Source organism: Lissotriton vulgaris, chromosome 7 (assembly GCF_964263255.1).
Source record: "Lissotriton vulgaris chromosome 7, aLisVul1.2, whole genome shotgun sequence".
NCBI lineage: Eukaryota > Metazoa > Chordata > Amphibia > Caudata > Salamandridae > Lissotriton > Lissotriton vulgaris.
Window position 1 is genome coordinate 706,540,361 of NC_141695.1, and position 23,619 is coordinate 706,563,979.

Here is a 23,619-nt window from a genome sequence, read left to right on the forward strand (position 1 = left end):
AGTCATTGTAATAATATAAAAACGATTCTTTTAAAACTAAAAAATGTTCACCAGTTATAATTTGAGTTAACTATAACGTGTGCCCCATGTACTGCTTATGACCTCACATATTACATCACTCATGTCCACTAACATCATTGATTAATTCATGGATGACAGCTCAAATTACATCATTGATGGCATCTCTGATGACATCGTCCAACCTACAGCTGTTCAAATTACTCTATAAATCAGTACAGCATTTCAGGTATGAAACTAAGTAATGGAGCAAAATCATGTTAAGCATAAATTAATCTTCAGACACTAAAGCCCCCAGTCGGTGAAGCAAGCTCCTCCTACTCACAGCATTCACCCTGTACTGAGCACGTTTTGGATAGCTGACGTCATGAAGGCTAGCAATTGGGCGCAGATTGGCAACGCAGTCTTCGTCTTTTGAAGAAGTTTTTATGAAGAACCTACTTCGTCCAGAAACTCTAGCCCCATTATGTGGCCAAGCACCTACAACGCACAACCGTTGCCCTGTATCACACTCTTCAGTGATAGTCGACCTCCCATGGACAATGAATAACTATTGTTAAGTAAAGTACTTACTGCAAACAGTCTTCACCCTGTGCAAAGCCCTTCCACTGAGAGCTTGCTCCCTGAAGATACCCCTCCAGGCCCATTAGGTGGTGGAGGTCAATCCTTCAGTGCAACCTTCACCCTGTACCGAACTCTTTGCAGATAGCTTATCACTTGTGGGCAATCAAGCAAGTACCTGGTGCATTCAGTCTTCACTCTTATGCAGAATTTGTCATACAGAGTTCACTGCCTCAAAGCACTCAAGAACCCTTAGGAGTGTAAGCATCTACTACTTATGACCTTCGCCCTGCAGCAAAGCTTTTACAGGTAGCTGGCCTTTAGGGGGGAATCTACAAGACATGAGTGGCCAAGTCTCAGCTGCGCACGGTCTTCATCCTGTGCACAACATTCACAGAGAGCTCACTCCCTTCACAAACCCAATACCAATTAGAAGGCTAACCATGGTGCAAAAGCTTACACCCCATAGCAGTAAAGAAGCTATAGAAAATGACACCTACACGAACCTTGATGAATAACTTTCAGTATGATAAGTGTATATCAAAATGCTACATTTGTTTCTTCGAAATGAAGGTCAATTGAGAGGTATGTCCCTGTCAGTTTCTGTGACTCTCAGACATTCTACAGTGTCTGTCAACACTGCCTGCCATTCCTGTCCAAATGTGTGTGTCTTCTCCTCAGAGTTTGCATCTTACTTTTCTAGCACAGGGTACCATGAGCAGCACTCTGCTGCATGGACTGGCAATGGTAACTATGAATTGCGGGCCATGATTCATATTAACAAAGTCTGGTGACTTAGAATAAGCGTATTAGGGCTGAAACACAGGTTTCAAATTAGATGCTATTTAATTAACTTTATTTTGTGTAAGCCGATGGAATGTTTTGTGTATGTCCATCATTACCACATACTCTCCTGCTTTAGTTGAAGGGGAATCTTTTCACTTACTTGCAGAAGATTAGCATTGTCTGCGCCTGAGCTCTGCGGGATGGCCTTGTAAACAAGCTTGAACTTCTGTGATTGACGGGCCCAAAGTAAGTAATATTTATGTGGTGTTCCAATGAAAGCATTGTTTTCAGTGTTGATTTTCAAGAACGTGGTTCCAAGGTTCCCTCCTGTGTCATAAAAATACCAAGGGTGAAAAGTCTAAAAACTCACCCTAATTTGGGCAGGGGGTGAAAGAAACAGGATGCTGGGAGAAATGCTCCTAGTCGGGACAGTAAGTTATTTGACCTGGCACCCGACAAGTCAATATTAATATAATGCTGCGAGGTAATTCAAGGTTTTTAGTCTAACTACTTAGGAATACATGATGAACAATCTTTGCGGTGTATCTTTTATCCGCATTGATAATATTTGAAATTGCTGGGAAATGTATCATTTGTCTACTGTTTATTTGTTATTTCATTATTTAGTATGAGGGCAATTTGCAGAATAATATTAATACACAATAAAGAATAATGATTATCAAATACAATCGTTTGTGCGCGCCCTGAGCCTCGAGGTTTGAGGAAAGGTCACCTTATTTTCAGGTCTCGGCCGGAGTCTCGGCCTGATCCAGCACATGCGCTGATCCGGCCGAGACATTTAGTAGGCTGCTTGGGAAAGTGCTACTTTCCCGGCGACCAGCTTACTATCGCGCGCACAAGCACGCGCGCGAAATGCATAGCACCTTTTTCGTTGTGCACGTGTGCACCACTCACGTAAAATTATTTCTTTGCGGCCCAGCCGCGTGGCCAATGTTTGTTGCTTGTGCTTCTTGTTATTCAGGGGCTGGGCTCTTTTCTCTTGGGGAAAGCGTTTTGACCCGTGAGGCGCGCAGACAATGGCGATGTTGGCTTATGTTTTGGTCCCTTTGAAAGGTTTGAATCGGCTTGCTTTGGCATGCGATCAGATGTAAAATAAATAAAAGCTTCACATTTCAGAACATATGCTTTCTTTGAAGGCCACTTTTTACTTTATATTTCGGTGGAGATTGAACTCTGTAAACACTTTACCTCGTAGTCGATTAACAAAGTCCAGGAATATCAATATATTACGTGGGAGGACCTAAATTTAAGCCATCATGCTAAACCCAAGATGAGGTAGACACGTTTTGAATTTGTGCTCACTGAGACATTTACACGTGTGTACTCTGACCAGTGTTCACTTTTGCCCCTTGTAAAGCGTGCCACCCTCGAGGACTGGCACTGCATCAATGCATCAATGCATTCATGCTTTATGAGCAGAGAGGCTGATGCAAGGCTCATGACTCACGTGAGCTCTTTGTGCTGTGCTTTCCTGGCACTCCGCGCACGCACTCACGTCTCTGGTGGTAGCCTTGGTTCCGGGTGCTATAGCTCTCCTCAGGAGCGAGGACAGGCCTCTGCTAGCGAGGGTCAGGGGTTCGAGCCTGGCGAGGGTATGATTCTCGAGTGGCACAGTCTCCTGTGATCAGTCATTTATACACTTTGAAACCTTAACCAAGGGATTCCTTCTCGGACTCCAGGTCGAAAAAAAACAGCTACACAGATGCTCCCCGAGGAACATGGCCGCCATTTGCTTCTCAGGAGCCCTCCTTATAGTATCATGCGTATTTTGGAGTGATAAACACCAAAATCCTAATATCATACCCCACAAACTCGTAATAGGTACAATAAATAGCACATATACTTGTAATCAGGGCCAAAGCCTCCCCTCCCACTATCCTTAGACCCCCCACCCAGTTGGTGAAGTCCATTACCAGAACTAAATTAAAACACCATCATAACATCGTTAATGCGAAAATGTGATTAGTTTTTATATAAAGAACATTAAGGAAACAGCAACAAAAGAAAATATAGAAAAAGGTTACATTTTCATACAGTAGAAAAGGTGCACGCAAACCTTCAAACCTCCTTGAAAAATGGTACACAATCCTATTAGTCTTACTTTTTGTTTGTCCCAAAGCCGCTCTCTGCTCTCTGACACAATGGGACTCTGGTGGGTTTTCATATAAAGATCCTTATTCAGCCCACTATTCTCTCTAAAACATATGTGTGTCTCCTAGCTGAACATTTATGCGCAATGTAATAATATATAATTTCAGTAGAGCCCACACAATCAGAAATAGGAAGAGTAAGTTATTATTTTTGTAAAACTAAAGAGGCAGAGCACTAAAAGGGATACACCACTAGAAGAGGAAGCATGTCTGCATAAAGACATAGGAAATAAGAACAAGCATAGCCAATAGGTCTCGCCTTTGGGACCGTATAAGTGTTTAGGCATGCAACAGATGATGTTGTTGCCCCAAGGATATTGTGCTGGATAACTAAACACTTATAAGATTCCAAAGACGAGACCTATTGGCTATGCCAATGCTCGTTTCACTGTGGGATCAAGAGACTCTCTGAAAGGTTTGTCACATTTTAGGTACCCCGTCACTCCAGTAAGTACAACTCGGAAACAGTGGTGAGAATTACCGATCTGTTTGTATGTTCACTGCAAAGTTTGCGGTTACTTTGGGGGCTTGGGAAATCCGCCTCATAACAATGTAAACACGCTGTGCTGCACCGTCCTAAAGAGAATAATTTCTTCTCACTGCAATTTGAATTGCTGTCTTTTTTTCTAGTGTTTCAGGATTTGCTAACAGCAGTTCGGGGATTAAGTGAAGGGAATACATATTTTTCAAGATATCATCTTCTCTAACTTGAACAGGTAAGCACTGTGCCTTGCACACTTTTATTTAATACAGTATTTTAACAAGGTAAGTCACTACTCTTCCTATTATACCTCCCTAAAGTGTTTATGATCCCTCTACCTTCTCACATCAGGTATCTAGACCACTGATCCTGATCCCACTGGGCACACTTATGGTATTTGTAGTTCTTTTCACCTTGGTCATTCATTTTGCTTACAATACATCATTTCATCCTTGCTTCGTGATTGCTTGTGGTCTCTGCGGCCCATTATATTCCTTTGGTTCAGTGTCCATGATCCCTCTTCCACCGCACATCCTTCTTGCCTCTAGTCTCTGTGACGCCTCTCTTTCTCTTCCTGTTGTTCTTACTTTCATTGACTGGGACTTCTCATTCTACCCTTCCTGCAGCCAGTGTGTGCGGTCCGACTTCCTCTTCCCATCTGACTTGCCCTCAATGTCTGTTGACTCTCTCCCTCCTCTGTGTACATGCCAAGTAATGACTTCACTTCAGGTGTGGTATATTCAGCAACTCCAGAAGTGCCTTTGGCTGAAAAGCCAAGACTGGCTTAAGATGCTGACCATCTTCTCCTTCCAACCCAGCTCTTACCCTACGCACTGTGTATATTTGTATACCCCAATTACATCTGCTCTGCTGTAAAGAATCAGCCAATCATCTTTGCGATTAGTTTATTGGTCACCATTGCTGTACATTTGTTATAGCTGTTAGTGCTGTGAATGCCTCAATAGGAGCAAATTAGTCTGTTCTTTTCTTTTCCACCTGTGCCTACACTACCCTGATCTTCCCTCTACGATTTTCAGTCCTTTCGATTTTTGTTTAGCAAGCTCACAAAGGGTATCCCTCAAATCTTTGAAACTTGATCTGCAAATTGCTGTGAAAATATTCACTGGCTTTGATCACTGGTCATGGTTTTTCAAGGTGGCACTTGTTTTGGCCTTTAGTGTGGAGAATCTCTCTTTCAACCTTCTCTCCATCTTGTGAGTTGCAGCCTACCTGTGCCCCAGACTGCAGTGAGCTGAGTCCAGAAAGTGGTAAGGAGGCAGACTAGTGCAGTCTCTTCCTAAAAAAGTTTCAAAAACGATTTTCCCTACAAGTGATTGCATCATCTTATTTATTCTTTGTACATTTCTTTAACTGTCTTTGCCTGTGGTTGTTACATTTTAAAATTGTAGTTTTAACCTGCCAGTGATTGCATAATTTATCCCATTTCTGTTTAAACTTGTGTTTTTTCCTGCCTGTGATTGCTTCCATTTAACCTGTTGAAATGTGGGATTTGTGGTCTAAACTCTGTAGTTTTTCCCTCTCATTCCCCGTGAGTATTGGTTTTTCCCTCCAAATGTCTCCTTTGCTCTGTGCTAAGACCTGTATATTAAGCAGTGCACCCCCAGCGACCATTTTGTGTTAACAGGTCAGTGAAACCAGCCCCCCCCTCCCCCTGAGACAGCAGTAATCTGCTGTAAGCTGTTTAAACTGAGTTTAATAGGGACTGTGCACTTCGTTTATTGGCCAGGAGAGGGGTTAACGTTTTATATAAATAGTGTTGTTAGAGGACAAGTTTGTTAGTGCCTTACCTGCAGAAGTCCAAAGTGTGGATTGAGCCTGTCTGTCTCTTAGGAGATTTCTGAATAGAGGAGCAGCTTCCAACTCCCTGGCCAGCAAACCTTGTCTGAGGTAGCTGGGACCTTATATAGATCTTATATAGTCTGATATTGTTTGGTACATGTGTACACTGGTTGTGGTTGTTATCTGATGTTTCTATTGGATTAGGGTTAGTGTCCTCATTGGTTGGGTATTTGAGGGTTCTGATTGGTTTCTGGATCTGTGATTCAATCAATGTAGGGTTGGGACTAGGGCTAGGGTTAATATTTCTATTGGAAGTAGGGTCTAGGGTTTCCTGTGTTATTGGTTGGTGGGACTAGAGCTAGGGTTAGGCCTTTAATTGGAAGTAGTGATTATGGTTTCTAGTGGGATTGGTTGCTGGACTAGGTGTGGGACTAAGAGTAGGGCTAGGCTTTCTATTGGAAGTATGGACTAGGGCTTCGTGTGTCATTGGTTGCTTGGACTAGGGTTGAGACTACTGGTAGGGCTAGGGCCTCTATTGGATGTAGAGATCAGGGTTTTTGAAACTGATTGTTGCTTGGACTAGGGCTAAGATTGGCTTCAAGGTCCTGGCCTCCTATTGGTTCTAGATTTTAGGGCTAATGTTGTGATTGGATAGTACTAGGGCTAGGGTTCCTATTGGGTGAAGGGGTCACCTGAATACTAGGGCTATAAACGGCCAAGACTTAGGGCATCTCAGCCCGAGTGTCGGGGCTAAGGGTGGATAGGACAATTGTGGATAGGACAAGGGTAGAGAGGACAAGGGTGGAAAGGACAAGGGTGGAGAGGACAAGGGTGGAGAGGACAAGGGTGGAGAGGACAAGGGTGAGTGCCTGTTTGAGACTGGTCGGTACCAGGGCCAGGAATGCTGCCCATTTTCCCATTCATTAATACCCACCCTATGCATTTGTCCCTCTGTAAGTAAGCATTTATTTTCACTATAGATATGTGCCTATCCTTGTGTATTGCTTTGTATAAACATGTAGAATAATTATGTTGTTATAAAAACAACACAAAAAGAAAATGATCATCTTTGGTCTACATGTACTTGCTTCCATGTACCTAGATCTGTGTTTACTTTTCTCCTGAAAAAGCATATCCAATGCACTACCCTATTTATTATCCTGAACCTTTATCAATATTTTTAATCTACATAGACTTACCTCCTTTATGCATAATTTAGCATTTCCAATGCACTAACCTATTTTTCAGCCTATACTTCTCTCAATATATCTTCTAGACCAACTTTCTGACTCATCTCAAACTTCTTTCTACTACTCTTTCCAATTCACTACCCCATCTCTCAGCCCATACATCTATCATTATATCCTCTACACCCACTCTCTCATTTATCCTAAACCCCATACCACTACTTTGTTCCCAAAATAACCCTTTCTTGACTCTCTCCTACTTTACCCCTACATGCATCATCTGACACCTCTTTTGCTATACCGATCCCCCAAAACAAACCTTTCTAAACACTTTCATCTGACTCTTCCCCTCAAAAAACCCTCTTTACTCATACAAAAGCCTCCTCCTACTGCTATGACCTAAAAAAAGAAATCCTTCACTCTTCTATCCCACCACTATCCTTATCAAAATAACAGACTAACATGTTCACTTCTCTAATTTCATAATCCAATATACTAATTCACCACTAATTCTTTATGGGTTCCAGAGTAGCGTGCTACTCATCAACAAAGAGTTTCAACACCTCATCAGGGTTACAGGCACTATATAAATGCAAACCTTTTTTCCTTTTTTACCCCTACCCAACCCTTCTCAATCCAAATAACTGACTAACATATCCACCACTCAAATTACTTCATATTTCACTATACTAATTTTCAACACTAATACTTTATGGGTTCCGGAGTAGCCCGCTGCTCGCCAGGAAAGTGCTTTAACACCACATCAGGGGTAACAGGCGCTATATGAATGCAAACCTTTCTTTCCCTTCTATCCCTCCGCTATCCTTCTCACTCCGAATAACGGACTAATATCCACCACTCAAATTACGTTCATATTTCACAATACTAATTCACCACTAATCCTTTATGGGTTTCCGGAGCAGCGTGCTACTCGCCCAAAAAAGGTTTCAACACACCATCAGGGGTTAGAAGCGCTATATAAATACGAACCTTCTTTCATCTTCTATCCTTCTGCTATCCTTCCGAATCCAAATAACTGACTGACATATCCACCATTTAAAATTTACTAGCATGTTTCACTATACTAATTCAACACAAATCCTCTATGGGTCCCAGAGTAGCGTGCTACACGCTGAAAAAGCGCTTTGACGCCTCGTCAGGGGTAGTAAGCTCTATACCAATGCAATTACAATACAATACACACACATACACCCCACTTATGTTCCACTGCTATTGCCACATAGTTGTTAATCAACCTACAGGGTTCTCTTGCTAAAAACAACTACTACATGCAAATTATTGACAATGTTCAGGTAAGCATCTGTCCTGTGTGGTCTTGGCTATGCCAGATGAAGAGACCAAAAAGCAAATTTATTCCTCCTCATTAGCGCCCAAGTATTGCTTAGCACATTTATTTGACCGTGCAGAATTCCCTAATAACAAGTTTGTTTGTCATGTACCCTTCTACACCAAAACTTTATGGCAGGTCTGCACTTTGACAAAATGTACTTTGATCTTTTTTAGGTAAAGACTCATTGAGGGGCAGGGGCCTTGCAACTCGTCTATCCTTAGTTTGCTTCCTTCCACCTATGCTTGATTTTTTTCCCATCTTTTCAGACTTGGTACCTGTACCCAATGCAGCCATTCTCTGTTTATCAGTGCTGTGTCCTGCAAGTTCACTTTCTATTGATACTTCTTGAAATACAAAAACCTCTGTCTCATCGCTTTGCACATCCTGTAAACATGCCCGCACAAGTATCAGTGCCACATGCAGAGAGACATGGGGGATCTGTCTCCAGCAACCTGCTAATAGCATTTGATTTAACTTAAAAACCACACAATTTAATTCACTTTTTTCTGTACAATATGTTTTCCTGCATGTAGTGTTTCATCAACAATGCAAATAATCCTGGTGCTCGTGCACATTATCTGAGGCGGAGGATGCAGTAGATGATGTTCGAATATGAGCATCTGTTATAGTTTGCCATGTTTGGCACTTACAGTTCAAACGTCATCTTCGGACTCCTGCTCATAACTCTCCTTTGTGAGAGTACATCTTACATCTGGTAATGTAGTCTTGTTTAGGCAAGGAGGTCTTGCTCCCAGCTTCCATACTAATGCAGCCCAAGATATTGCTCATCATAGGATCTGCTTTCTGGGACAACTGAGAGCATCACACACACAACTCTCTGACTATTACCAAACATCTCCCTTAACAAATAGACAACCCTACTGCTTTTGGCAATGCTTGTTCACGCAGACATCTGCTTCTGAAAATCCACGTGAGCTCACCATCCATTTGCAAACATCTTTTTTAGTTTCTTCAGATTTTTGGATATTCATGCCACCTGCTTTTGCTAACTCGCTCCTATGCACGAATGGCAGAGTGAATACAGGCTTTAAATAATGAACAACAGAACTGGATGGTCAAAGATCACCAGAGATTCCTCCTCGGTTGAGACCCTCCTCGCCTCTAATCTGGAGAATGAACATGTGCTGCTCCCTTCTCCTCATCACACACAGGGCGCAGATGGCAGAGGACATGAGAACTATCAGGGTGAGAGGATGTGTCAAGCCTGATGAAACAATGCGCCCTAGCACCTTGCATGCAGGCGCTGATACTTATTACATTGAACTCGTCTAACCATTAAGCAATTGGCCTGAAATGATTCCTCTGTATACTATTTAATTTACTAAATGACGTTAATGTAAATGAGTATGTGATAAAAGAAAAATGACTCATTTTTTCAATTCTTCCCAGTAATGGGCTGTTTGTAGTCCAAATTAGTAGTCCAACATCTTAATTGAGGACAAAAGAATGACACTTAGGGGTGGATTCATGTGGATTCACCCCGACTGCATAAGGACCGTCACCCACGCACTCATCACCACCAGACTGGACTACGGCAACGCCCTCTTTGCCGGAATCAACAAAACTCTTCTGCACAGACTCCAGACCCTCCAGAACGCCACAGCCAGACTCGTCCTCGGGACACCGCGCCATGAGCACATGACCCAACACATACGAGGCCTCGACTGGCTCCCCGTCGAGAAGAAGGTCGCCTTAAAACTCCTCACTCACGCCTACAAATCCCTCCACAACATCGGACCCAAATACTTCAACAAGAGAGTATGCTTCCACGTACCCAAGAGGAACCTCCGCTCCGCCGACCTCGCCTTGGCAGAGGTCCCCCAGATCCGCAGAAACAGATCAGGCTGGAGAGCCTTCTCCTACATCGCAGCCAAAACCTGGAACAAGCTCCCTGTGAACATCAGACGCTCCCTGACCCTGCACAGGACCTCAAGACCTGGCTCTTTGACTGATCCGGAGCCGCCCCCCTCCCAGCGCCTTGAGACCCTCACGGGTCAGTAGCGCTCTATGTAAACTCCTGATTGATTGATGCTAAACATAATTAATAAACTAAGTTCTAACTTTGGCATGCCTTAGAGCTATGCTTAAAACACAGATTTTTTTCTCACGATTGCCACAGGACTAAAATACTTTTTTTACTTTATATGATGGTTGTTCATACGCACTTTGAACACCTAAACCATAGATCTTCAATACTGAGTATCAGAGTACAAATTCAGTATGAAAAACCATTGTGAACTATGATCTGTGACTTCATGGGTGTTCACCCACTTTTTAATGCTACTGCTTTTCCACCCACTATAAACACCTATGGTCCCACCCTGTACCTAAATCTAGGACTAGGTAATATTGAGGCCACTGACAGATTTTTTGAGGTGGTCAGTTCCATTGGCAAATATGAGTGTCAGCAAACCAGTTTTTCGCAATTGTGCTGCTGCTCTCAGAAGATCCAGCCATCACGAGAGCAAACTTCCGTAGGTGTATGATGAGTGTTGCCAAATGGAGAAAAAACAACTGTCTGAAACTCAACAACGACAAAACGGAAGTGCTGATCTTCAGAAACCACACCTCCCCATGGAATGACTCCAGGTGGCCCTTCGAACTAGAACCCACACTGAAAGTCTATGCCCGTAACCTCGGCTGGACAGCAAACTCGAAAACCCAAATCAACGTAGTGTAATCCCCTGGTTCTTCACTCTTCCCCTCAACACCAGACAAAACCTTCACTCAAACCCTAGTCACTCAAACCCTAGTCACTAGCCACCTGGACAACGGCAACTCATTCTACACAGGAATCATCACACACCCCTTGAAGAGACAGTAAACCATATATAACTCAGCGGCCAGACTCATCCTTGACTTCCCCCAAATGGACCCTTATAACCCCTCACCTCAAGCAACACCACTGGCTCCCCACACAGAAAAAATAGCTATCCAAGATGCTGATCCACACCTACAAAGTCACGCACAACCATGAACCAGCCTACATCAACCACCACCTGAACTTCCACCAACCCTCCAGACGTCTGCATTTCACCTCCCTCTCACTTGCGTTCCCCCACCTCCGCCGAAGCAACAGTGGAGGACGCTCCTTCTCCTACCTCATGGCTAAATCTTGGAACGACCTTCCTCTAAACCTCCGTACCTCCAGCTCCCTCCTAGCTATCTGAAAGGTACTTAAGATCTAGCTGTTCAACTGAAGTGCCTGGATACCCTCATGGGTGATTAGTGTCAAGTTTACAAATACTGATTGATTGATTGGATGACAAAAATGTCACTGGACTCACTTGGCCTGGTCCAACTTTAGCTCTCCGCTATTGGCAACTTCCCAGAGATTTTATATACATCTTCAAATGTAACTTACAGGTTCTACAATCATGCAAAAGCATTCCGTAACACTGAATGCAGAAAAACTAACAAAGAGGTTACTCTGTCGATAAAGAGCGCTTGCAAAAGAATGTTTGCATTTGGTGAGAGTTTCATTCAGCATCCACACATCGCACAGTTGTGCTGCATTGCAGCGGGGGGTCGCAGCGGATTGGGGGACGACAGAGTAGAGAGTGAAAGACCCCATGCTCCTTTATCAGCCCTGGTGTGTCCATGTGCCCAGTGGGGCAACGAGTGGTGTTAATTTAATGTAATTCTGTAAATTAACTGCTTGCACACAAATTAATTATCAAAAAACTCCTCTTTAATCAGTGGAAGCAAGAAAGCTTGGAGTTTATCATTTTCAGTATGGCAATGGCGCTGGGCTGGCAGCCATGTCAGGCAGCAGATGTGCATACAGCGGTGCTTGGGAGGTGGGTACAGGCTGAACAACGATCCAATCTATCGTCACTGTTGCCCCACGGTGTCAACGTCAGGTAGAACTGCCAATCATAGGAACACATCCCGTGCGCCTGTCTGTCCCTAGTCTTCTGACCAGCTTGGCACCTTGTAGTGTGTGGCCCTTACCGAAGACCTGGAGAAAGGTCTGGAGCAGCACAGATTAAAGCAGCAATAAATGTACCCAGAGCTGCACCTGGCACAGAAACAAAGAGAGGCAGACTGCAGGCCTTCGACATGGAAAAACTGTGGATAGATGGTAACGGATGGGCAATTACCAGATGGATTAGCCACACTGAGTTGGGATGTTGGCCGGTCAGGAGCCTCAGCCTCAGCCTGGGAGAGGACACAGTTGCTAGTAGTAGTAGCGGCGGGTCTAATGACACACACGCCAGTGGTGGGTGACCTCCTATGGAAAGAACCATGATATTATGATGCATTAAATGCATGGCTGGACAGTGCTTGTTGGGCTTGCAAGCGGAAGCAGCACACACCCTTAACCATGGCCTGTATCATCTCCTACTGCCAGCAGCCAGTAAACGCAGCTCTGCCTATGAACAACATGCCAGACCAGACCATTAGCAGGTAGCATGTCACCTCTCGTGCTCCCCCGTCCACTCCAGAACTAGGGCCTGCATTCAGTTGAACTCTGCCGGCGACCCTCAATACTGACCTGCAGCAAGCCGGACATTTCACAAGACGGACCTGCACCCAGGATCTCCAATGCTTCCTTGCACACTTTTAAGGTTGAGCAAAATGCTAATGTGAGTATTTCGTGGCCTTTCAGTACTGCCTGTAATGTATGTTTAGCTAATGTGAAAATCCACTATTGGCAAGTCCAGTGGCATCCACTGAAGAGTGTTTGTCTGCCATTAAATCTCTCCCTCTCCTCCACTGGCTGCATGGATGTGCTCTGACTTCGTAAAATGTGCATAGTGAAGACTTACTAGGGTGGATTCTGAATAATTAGGGCGGCCAGTGCACTGCTGTGTAATAAGAGTGCAGGAGCTAGACATGGCCAGGACTCTGCATAATGAATGGCCATCAGTTGCCCAGATACACATCAAAAAGCAAATAATATTTCTGGGAAAGGTGATAGGAGAACAGAGGAAGCTTTGTCTATATGGCAGATGACATTCTCTCTCCCATAAGCACACACAAGGACAAACTCGCTCTTAGCATTACACACTAATGGGGACCTCAGCCAAGGTCACTTGCGCAAATTAAGTGGACTAAAACAATAACCCAGAATATTAGCTACTTCCACTTTAAGAAACTGATAGGATCCACTGGGAAAACAGGATACAATCCCTGGAATAACTCACCACCCCTCTTCTTCTCCCCCCCCCCCCCCAGCCTAAGGTCGAGATGCTCTCCCTCTGGTAGAAAACACTTAAGAAAACGGGCCACTTTCACTGACGGACTGCCAAAAAGTTGTAGGAAAGAGAGCTGACCACTAAATTCATATAGGATGGCAATGTCTCCTACTTTTAACATGGGGAACATACTCACTTGTAAAGCAACTTAGCGGCTGATAATGCGTTAATTAGCTACGCAAGTTCCATCCTCGCATTAGCGCCCATGCCACCATTCCCAGCTGTAGGTGCACTTTTTTATGAATACAGTTTCTAGCCATATGAGCAATGATTAAAATACATGATTCTTCCCCAGGATCCATGTTTGAGAGGGAACCTGTATAGAACATGCTTAACGCGTTGGGAAAATCTGGTGAAGATAAAATAAGTGCCGCAAACTCACACTGCTTGCGGTTCCTTGAATTTCCCCACTTGCTGGATGTGGTACATGAGGTCTCCGCCATTTACATACTCCATGACAAAATAGAGGCGGTCCTACAACAAAGAAACAACCAATAATAAATAATAGCATAATGTTATTAACAACTTCTAATACAGCCAAGCATAATGAAACCAATTCATACAATATCATATTAATATAGCACTCAAAATGAGGTATTTAATGTCAAGTCTGCAAAGAACATTTATGCACCTACTGAATGTTTCCAACATGCTGTTTTCCAAAATAAGACAAATTAACAGTTTAACCTAAGAGCAGATTTTACGTAGAAGGGATACAAATAACAATAATTCTGTCCGTACAAAACAGAGCAGTTTGATGGCCTTTACCTTTCTAATAGCACTGATCTATCGGAAGTCGCCTGTCCCTTAATGTAAAATGGGGCACATTAGGGAGAAGTCTCCTTCAAGAACAAGGCTGCCTTCTTAAACGTAAATCGGTTATCCTGAAGAAACCATCGGTCGACCTGAATATCCTGGCTAAATACTGGCTAAGCTTCAATTTCACCACATCTCAGGAAATTCTTGGTTAGTCAAGATAGAGACAAGTATAAATGAAATTGAACGGTATGCTTCATGATCATCGGTCAGGGTTCAGGCGTGAGCAAGTGTGGATCCACCATGGCCAACATCAGAAACGCACTCCTCCGGTACTTGGTTTAATATAGGAGCACAGCTTGTGTACTACTTAAACCCCCCCGGCATGCTCACTATGGTGATCTGCCCCAGCACTTGATGAAGGGAATGAAAAAATAGTAAGCAGGTGTCTAGAGATCTGCCCAGGAGTGGATCCGTATGTTTATCCTCGATCACCACCACCAAGAACAGATTGTGTCACTGGAAATATCAGCAAATATAGTGTCACTCTCAGTGAAAAAACGGTTATCCCGATGAATACTCTATATCTATAAATACCTAAATCATTATGACATGCCCAGGGACACTTCCAAGTGTATGCTAAAATGACAAAAGCCAAAAATCCCTTTCCATTTCTAAAATGAGGGATGAATTAAGGCTATAGGCACATTACGCCTGTTCCATGGCTTTGGACAAGATAGGCAAGAACTTATTCTGCATGAATGAAAGCAACACCAAGATTGTGCCTATTGAACGCAGCGGGATTTGCATCAATTTAGGGGGGGAACTCGAGCATATTTTGATGAAATAGGCAGCTAAGAACCTGCTCTACATTAATCAAAACTACTACGAAAGGGGGGACAAGGCGGATAGGCTCTTACCCCACAAATTATGCATCCGCTCCACACAATCACATCAGGGAGATCGAAGATGCTGAGGGTCATCTTTAACTGGAGACGGATGATATAATTTGAGTTTTTCATCACTACTATTCTACTCCTTACCAGGTCCAACATCTCAATGCCCAATATCAAGATGTTTACCTTCTCACATACACCCCCCGGATAGAGCTGAGGAGTCGCGCCTCCTTGAAGAAGACATCACCCCTTATGAGGTCCAAACAATGATTAGTAATCTCCCCTCATGAAAGGCGCCAGGTTTAGACGGGTATTTGGCTACATTTCATAATGCTTACACCTCCCTCTTGATAGAATCCCTGGTAAAGGTGTGCAATTCTTTTTTGGTTTCCGGAGTGGTTACAGATACCATGTTTTAATTTCATATTAAGCTCCACCTAAAACTGGGTAAACCCGCTACCCACTGCTCATCGTACAAGCTCATAGCATTATTAAACTGCGATCTAAAATGGTTTGCTTCCATCCTAGTGGCCCATCCACACCACTTCAGGCCTTCTATTATCGCACCAACCCAATCTGGTATAATTCGCAATCGACAGGCAAACAACAACACACACCTAGCTGTGGCGCTCATGGAGTTGGCCAAACGGCGAAAGCAATCAATGACTCTCCTCTCCCTCGATACTGAGAAGGAATTCGACATAGTCGACTGGGTATACTTATCCAAGGTTCTTAACAAAATCCACTTAGGGCTCAAGATGAAAGCCTTCATTCATGCTGATTTCCAGAAGCCTACTGCCAAGCTCAAAATCAATGCTTCCTTCTCCCCACAGATTATGCTTACCCGGCGCACATGGAAGGGATGTCCTTTATCGCACCTAATCTTTGCCCTCATGACGGAACCCTTAGTGGCCAGGATCCAATCCAATCCCGCAATCCATAGCATGATCATAGATGGCAGAAAGTCTATGCTGGCTCTCTTTGCTGACAATATTCATTGCTTCATTACCAACCCGAACACCACTATCCCGGCACTGAGGAGCAAGTTAGATTACTTCTCTCTAGCATCAGGTTTCAAAATCAACTTTTCAGAATCACTGGTCAAGAGAGCGGCAAACCTCCTGAATAGCCATAAAGACCCCATCCAGAGAGGCGGCTTCAGTGGGAGACATCAGTGATTACCTTTCTGGGGATCTGACTACCACCACACACAAGTGACATATATCAGCAATATTCTGCCTCTTCTTACTTCTCTCTTCAAAGACCTTTATCAATGGGGCAAGCTGGAGATCCCCTTGCTGGGAAGGCTAAATAGCATAAAATGAACTTCATGCCTGCCTCCTGTACGTTCTCCAAACACTCCCTCTGGCCATCACCAAAACGACTTGCACGCAAATTCGGCTCAAAATGCCTGACTTTGTGTGGGGAGGTAAGTCTTCGAGATTAGCGAAGGCATCACTGTGTAGATCTGTAGCAGAAGGAGGTTTGGGGTTTAGGGACGTCCTCACATATATCTTGGCTGCCCGACTTCGTCCCTCCATCTATTGGAACAATTACCTCGATGGTAAACCTTGGGTTCAGGTGGAACAAGCTTTCCACCCAATTCCTTTGTCAGGGTTGTTATGGTTCCTCTTGTCGGCACGGCCGAGGGCCTCCCCAACCACTACCATTGACACCTACACTTTTGGCGTACTGGAGGGTGGTGCGGCAGTGCCGGACATTCCCGCACTATCCCTTAGAATTTCCTGGGCAAAATGGGCATGGTTCTCGAATGTTCAAGATTAAAATGCAGAATGCGAATATAAGCATAATGGCTTCAGTGTATTCCACATGCTTTTACACATTTACGTATCATAATCTTGAACCAGGAGCTTATGGTGGCTAAGTATCAAATTACTATGTTGCTTCATGTGTACCATTAAATAAATGGGTAGGCAAGCTACTAGTTGGATGTTGCATGCAGAGGTATTTATTTTCTTAAAGAAAAACCTTTACGTGGCATTCTAAAGCACATGACAATAAACAATGAAGCAACAGCTCAGCAAGATGGAGAACATACACAGTAGAGCCACACGGGGCCTACATCAATTGCCCAACTAACCCATAAGACACTATGGGGAAACAATGACATAGCCCTCCACCATAGTAAACATTACAGATCACATGCAATCCATGTTGGGAACGTCGAACTAGTGCACCCAAGTGCTACACTGAGTCATCACTGCCCTCACCATCATCCCCCACCCCATCTCCCTCCAGATCCAAGAACTTTTGACAAAGCAACCCCAGGTTTTCAAGTCAACTGGAAGTTTGGCATCAATTCTCATGAGACTCATTTGGGTTTCCTCTGCCACCGCCCATTCTGAGATATCTATAACCCAAAGCTCCTCTGATGGAGCCCTCATCCCCTTCCAAATAATGGCCGCAAACAACCTTGCCAGCACTAACACCAGCTGCATGATTCTGTACGGCGTTTTACGATTCTTGGGGAGGACAGCAGTCCCAAACAAACACAGGCGAGGTGCTAAATCACACGTAAGGGCGGTGGCACTGTCCAACCATTCAATCACTCTCTCCCACAACCACATGCCAGATGCCTAAAATCCTCCCCCCTCACCTCACCACCGCACACCGGGCCCCCTCACCTCCCACTGCACACCAGGGACATGTGGAGGGGTGGCCTGGGCTAATTCTATTGAGGGTCACAGGGGTAACAGGTACGATAGAAGAGGCTGAAATGGACTAACTTCAACTGGGCATTACTGTACACCGCCCTCAAGAACTCATCCCCAGCCCAGTCCACATCTGAAATAGGGGTCCCCAAGTCTCCTTCCCACGTACTTGGCTTCCTCAATAAGCCCCTAACCGTATCAGCCGGCAAAGCCTTATATATCAGGGAAATAAGATGCCGCCCGGCCCCAGCGTCAATACAGCACCCAAAGTAGCCGAATGTTATCTAATGAACTACAAGCGCCCCCTATACATCCCCTCCAGGAGTGACTGAAAAGCTGCCACCACATCAACCCTTGCAGAAGCAGCCACCCCATCAGGCTCAACCAAATGTATCACTGCGGGCGGGGTACTCTCCCTCCGGAATAGTCAAGACAGCATCCTACTCAACTTATCCCCCTCCCAGTGCAAACACTGCCTATGCTGTTGAAGTGTATATGCATACAGACCATCCCACTTCTCCTCCAAGCTCCTGTGCACCCTCAACTCTTTACACTCACTCACTCGATCAGTCAAATCCCACCTCTGCAAGTCGGCCAACACTCGGACCTCCGCAATTTACTCAACAACTGTCTGCGCACCCCAACCGTCAGCCCCATGCAATGTCCAAGTATCACTGACTTCATGGCATCCCACTCAACTGTATGGGCTCTCATGAATCCCCAATTAATCTGCAAATAATCAGTCACGTCGTGCGAAAATGTATCCTTGCCCACTGGGTCAGCCAATATGTCCTCCGGGAAACGCCAATTCCAAGACAGTCTATCCACCCCCTCACTCCAGCTCCCAAAGCACAGGTGCATATTCTGACAAAAAACAGGCCAAATGTTGCACCCTCTGTATAGCCTCCACAGGCAATCCAGTCGCCACTATCCCATCTTAATCTAAGTGACAGGATGGATAGTTCAAGCACCATCCTATGGAATAAACTCTCACCTGAAAAAAAAGCTAAAGGCCATCTTAGATTGAGAAAAACTCAAAGAGCCTTCTTTCTAAACACAGAAAAAGCCCAAAGAGGTGCAGAACAACAAAAAATGTTGCACCCAGAGTATACATGCACAAAAGAATACTGATAGTATTGGATCAACATCTGCATTATGTACTAATCCAGGTTACTTTAGTACATTTCCTTCAGAATAATAATGTTTACACTGTTCTTGCCATTTCGAGGCACTGTATATGACTGGCTACTTTAAACCATCTCTCAAGTATTGAGAGCTGAGTCAGCCTTTTCATGACTCGAACTCGTGGCCCATATATCACAATTAACTCACTGAGCCTGGACTGCCTGGACAGGCAATGCCAAAAGTGGTGAAAGAGGATATCTATTCTAAATGCCACTTACTGGTGTCATTTTGAATACATTTACCCCTTTCATCACTTTTGGCATTGTCAGACGAGGCAGTGCAGGCGCAGTGAGTTAACTGCAATATACGAGCTACGATTTTGACAGTAGTTATATGCAAGTGGTATTTGTTAACGTAAGCGCAGCGAAGGGTCATAAGTAAGCATACAGTCAACGAGTGAAAGGAGAGGTAGCTGGTTATTGGCTTGTTACTGTGATGTTGGGATTGTTCCTAGGCTGTTTGACTCTTCCCCCACTCCCGCCCTGTCAGTGCATTGCTGTGGTGAATCAAGCAGCAGCGGGTGGAGCTGGAGAAGGGGCAGATGCGTATGCTCCCTAGTGACCTGTCACTGTCTGCTTCCACCCTCTCTATGCTTGTTTTGGGAGGCATGATTCTGGGAACAGGGTGCAAAGTTATCTCGAACCAAAAATGGTATCTTCTAACCGAAACCCGTGAAATGGAGCTGCATCGAGCCCAGCGGCGGCCGGCTCAGGTAAGCGCGGGGTGCACGGCAGAATATATATTATTTATTTATTTAATTATGCCTAATCGGTCATCTGTCGCCTTCACCCCCCCGCCCCACCACGTTTAACTTTGCCAGCCGTCGCTGACGAGCCATCAACCCATGGAAAAAGAGACGAAAACAGGGTGTTGATGACCATCCAGCAAAGGAAACTAGGAATATTTCACAATGAGAGCGGGAAGAAGCTTAAGACGAGGCCAAGAAGGAAAGAGTAAGAAAACTGAAAGATGGGTACAGAGCACATTCTAATTGACATTACACCCCAAAGGCAGAGTCAGTAGAAAAATAATACACTTACCTCGGTTTGAAAGCAAGAATGCAAGTATGTTAAGAATGGTGGTTTATCCTGAAGCGCTAACACTCGCTTTTCCACCATCGTACATTCTACATCATCATCTTGAATAACGACATCCTTTTTCAATATTTTGATTGCATAAAGTTCTTCTGATCCCTTCCTGTCTGCCAGCATAACCTGTAAGGGAGAGTCAACAGATGCAAGAATCTGAGTGGCGGGGGATTTTGACAGTTTCGGATGCCTTTTATTTCAGATGCATTTCACTTCAAAGAAAATAAACTTATGTGCCAATACTCGACAAGTAGCACAGCCTGACGGTGCACTTCATCACCCAACTGACCTTACTGGGAGGGGAAAGGACAGACTGCTTTAGAGGACCTTGCTTCCTGATGCCTGCCACCTCCGACTACTTCTTCAAGCATTTTAAATACAGATGCCGTGTATCTGCTCAGGAAGGTAAAGGTGCCAACCAGGGATTTACTTGGAGACTAGAATGTTGAGGGAAATGTTTCTTTACTCTGTGATGCCCGAGAGTAACATCGACACATAGCCCCTCATTCCTTTAGATAATTCATATCGCCCCTACGAGTCTTGTTTTCGCCTAAAGACCGTCTCTAGTTGTATTGTGAAAGTTGGCACAAGAGTACGTTGCCATAGGTTGGAAAACGTTGAGACTGAAGCTACATTGTAATATACATTGTCAAAGTACCATGAGATACCATCTGTACCGAACACCTGCACACTCTCTTTTTCTTTGTTTGATCCTAATACAATTTTGAAAAGCATATATACCTCCCTACATGACTGATTCTATTTGTCTTTAAATGTTTTCTGTCTATTGAGTATAAATCAAGTTCTTTAAGACGTCACTCTTGGGACATCATAGAGTAATTAAACATTTCCTCAACATTCTTGCTTCCAAGTGAATCCCTTGTTGACATCTTTACCTTGCCCAAGGTTACAAGGGTTGCCCTTTTGTGTATTGTGTGTCTTCTCTTTTTAATCTCGATTCCTATGAGAGATACCGGAGAAATGCACATGGTTCTCAAATGCCATTTTCTCCCTTAGCAGTAAAACATCAGTGCGGAGTACACAAAGAGCTGTGCAGCCTTTTGGAAAATTGACCCTCATTGGCGACCATGCTGGCACGGGGAGTTGACAGTCACTCACCACAGCAGTTTTTACCCGGAGTGAGAGGGACCTGAAGGGGGAATGCTAACTAATTGACTATAATTGCCCACAGTGAAATCTGAACAAAAAAATCCTCAACAACCCAAATCAGAACTTCAGATTTATATGCCTGTCAATTATTGAGCATCATACTCTCCCAATGGTTATTTCGATCTAGTTTGATTTTGCATGGCCTGTCTGGAGTCATTTTACCTTGCGATTCAGACTCACCCCGTTCTTCTTCCACTCCCCATCTCTTTGCCTTCATTCATATGGCATTAGTGAACCTTCCAACTACGTCTTGTCTGAAACTCTTGCAGCCACTCAGTTTTGGACTTCTGAAGACCTTTCCAGTGTAGACATCTGCTTTGAACCCCAGTAATTATCTCCCTTCTTGCCTTGCCCTGGAACTCTGCCTAACTTTCTGATCTGGATCTGGACTTAGTAGCGACTGCTGCCGGATGAGAGCAGTGGGTCGGGGAGGAAGAATGAAAAATATATTTTTTTAAACAAAAAAACACCTGTAATTGCGCCAGCTGCCGCCTCTACCCGGCCCTCTTCATCTTCCTTGAGTCCGGCAGCAGGAAACAGCTGGGCTGCCAGGCTCACCACAGCCAATCACAACACTGCAATGCAGCATTGTGATTGGTCTGAGCGCCATAGCTCGGTGCTCAGACAAGGGCTTGGGGATTGGGCACATGTTCTCCACCCAGGCAGTAATGCAGCTTGGGTGGAGAACATGCAAAGTGCGCATGACGCTTTGGCCTGCTCGAGAGGGCCAGCAAAAGCGCCATGCCCACTTATAGAATGCACTCACCGCTCTACCCCCTGCAGTGCTGTGGCATCACGAAGCCCAGCTCCGCCCCAACTGAGAAACTGCAGTAGGAAAAATAAAATGATAATAACACTCCGTTTCCATTTTACTTTCCTCTTTCAACTGCTCGGAGAGCAGTGAGGCGACGCTCCTCCGCCTTAGCGGAGGAACCGCCACTGCCTTGAACCTCTGCCCATGAGTATGCTCTAGGTCTCTGCCAACAACTCTACTCTTTGTCTCTGCCCATCACTCTGCTCTGTGACTCTTCGGGTCACTCCAATCCAAGCCTCTGCCCAGTACTCTGCCCCAGATCTTGGCCCAGCAATTCGCTACTGCGCTGTGCTAATCACCCCACTCCATACCTCTGCCAGAAGCTCAGTTCTTGGCTCCTGCCTATCGCTCTCCTGTGGACCTCCCTCCACAGCCATGCTTCGAGGGTCGATCTATGTATGGTTCTATTCCTATTCATGGCCTCTACCTTCAGTATTCCCTGCTGATCCTTCCTACACAACACCCTGTCCCTCAACATTAGTCACTTGCTGTCAGTGATTTGCAAAAAGAAGTGTTGCTAGGGAGGGGGTAGAGGTGGTCTGCCCCGGCCGGAACTCCAAGTCAGCCACCACTCCCTAGCTACACCACCGGCAAAAAGCTTTCACAGAAACTCCCATGAAGCAACAAAAACAGAACAGACACAGCCAGGTGTGGGCTCTAGACATATCTAATAAGAAATATGACGGTGCTTATGTCCCCACTAAAAAGAACACATGATGCGCAGATGGCATTTTAACTTGTTTTGTTCCCTATTTCGAACTATACACATGTACAATTCAAGCCATAATAAGACTGCAAGCTTTAGGTCTACACAGATGCATTACGCAACAAGGGGTCCGCATCCTCTGTGGTGGGGTGGGGAGGGGGGGGTCAAGCTCCTGTTCCTAAGGGGGGATGGCTGGACTTTGACCCTTTGTCAACTCTCTCTTCACAAAATATTTCCATTTTAAAATATTGAAACAATGCATCTAAGTTTGCAGGCGGACACATTTGCAGGCGTACTTCACATTAACACTCAACATTCAATCTCGGGAGTTCACCTTGAAAAATACATGGAGCGTGTTGCATTTCTTAATTTCAATCATATAAAAAGTCGGTGATAGACATGGATTTTCTTACCTTCCCAAAGCTGCCCTTTCCTAGCACCATGAGGAAATTGAAGTCCGTCAGCTTGACGCTGTCGATGTTATTGGACGGGACGTAGGCCCTCCTCTCGTGCTGCGGACTAATCACTTTGTTACCAGCTGGGCCGAGCTTGGCTTTCTGAAAAGGCAAGGAAATTCATATTTTCATAAGAGCTGTGGTCGGTTGTTATCAGCAGGACAGATGGCAGCCAAAAGATATGTTTTTCCCTAAATGCAGCCAATCAATCCTAACTTCAAGGGAAATTGTTGCTGCCTGTCACCCAAAAAAATTACAAATAAAATAAAACATTCCTGTCTGAATATTATCAGCGCATTG

The 23,619-nt window shown here is 44.6% G+C and overlaps 1 protein-coding gene across 1 annotated transcript in view; it reads right to left on the bottom strand.

The window, feature by feature from the left end:
- The window catches only part of PRKCA (protein kinase C alpha), a 1,234,993-nt gene that overhangs the window by 154,961 nt on the left and 1,056,413 nt on the right, over positions 1-23,619 (bottom strand). The window contains exons 9-11 of the mRNA XM_086930938.1: positions 23,278-23,421; positions 20,127-20,300; positions 13,960-14,051 (exon numbers count right to left, since the gene is read on the bottom strand). Of these exons, the coding sequence (XP_086787064.1) occupies positions 13,960-14,051; positions 20,127-20,300; positions 23,278-23,421 (410 nt within the window). The remainder of the gene's footprint in view (positions 1-13,959; positions 14,052-20,126; positions 20,301-23,277; positions 23,422-23,619) is intronic.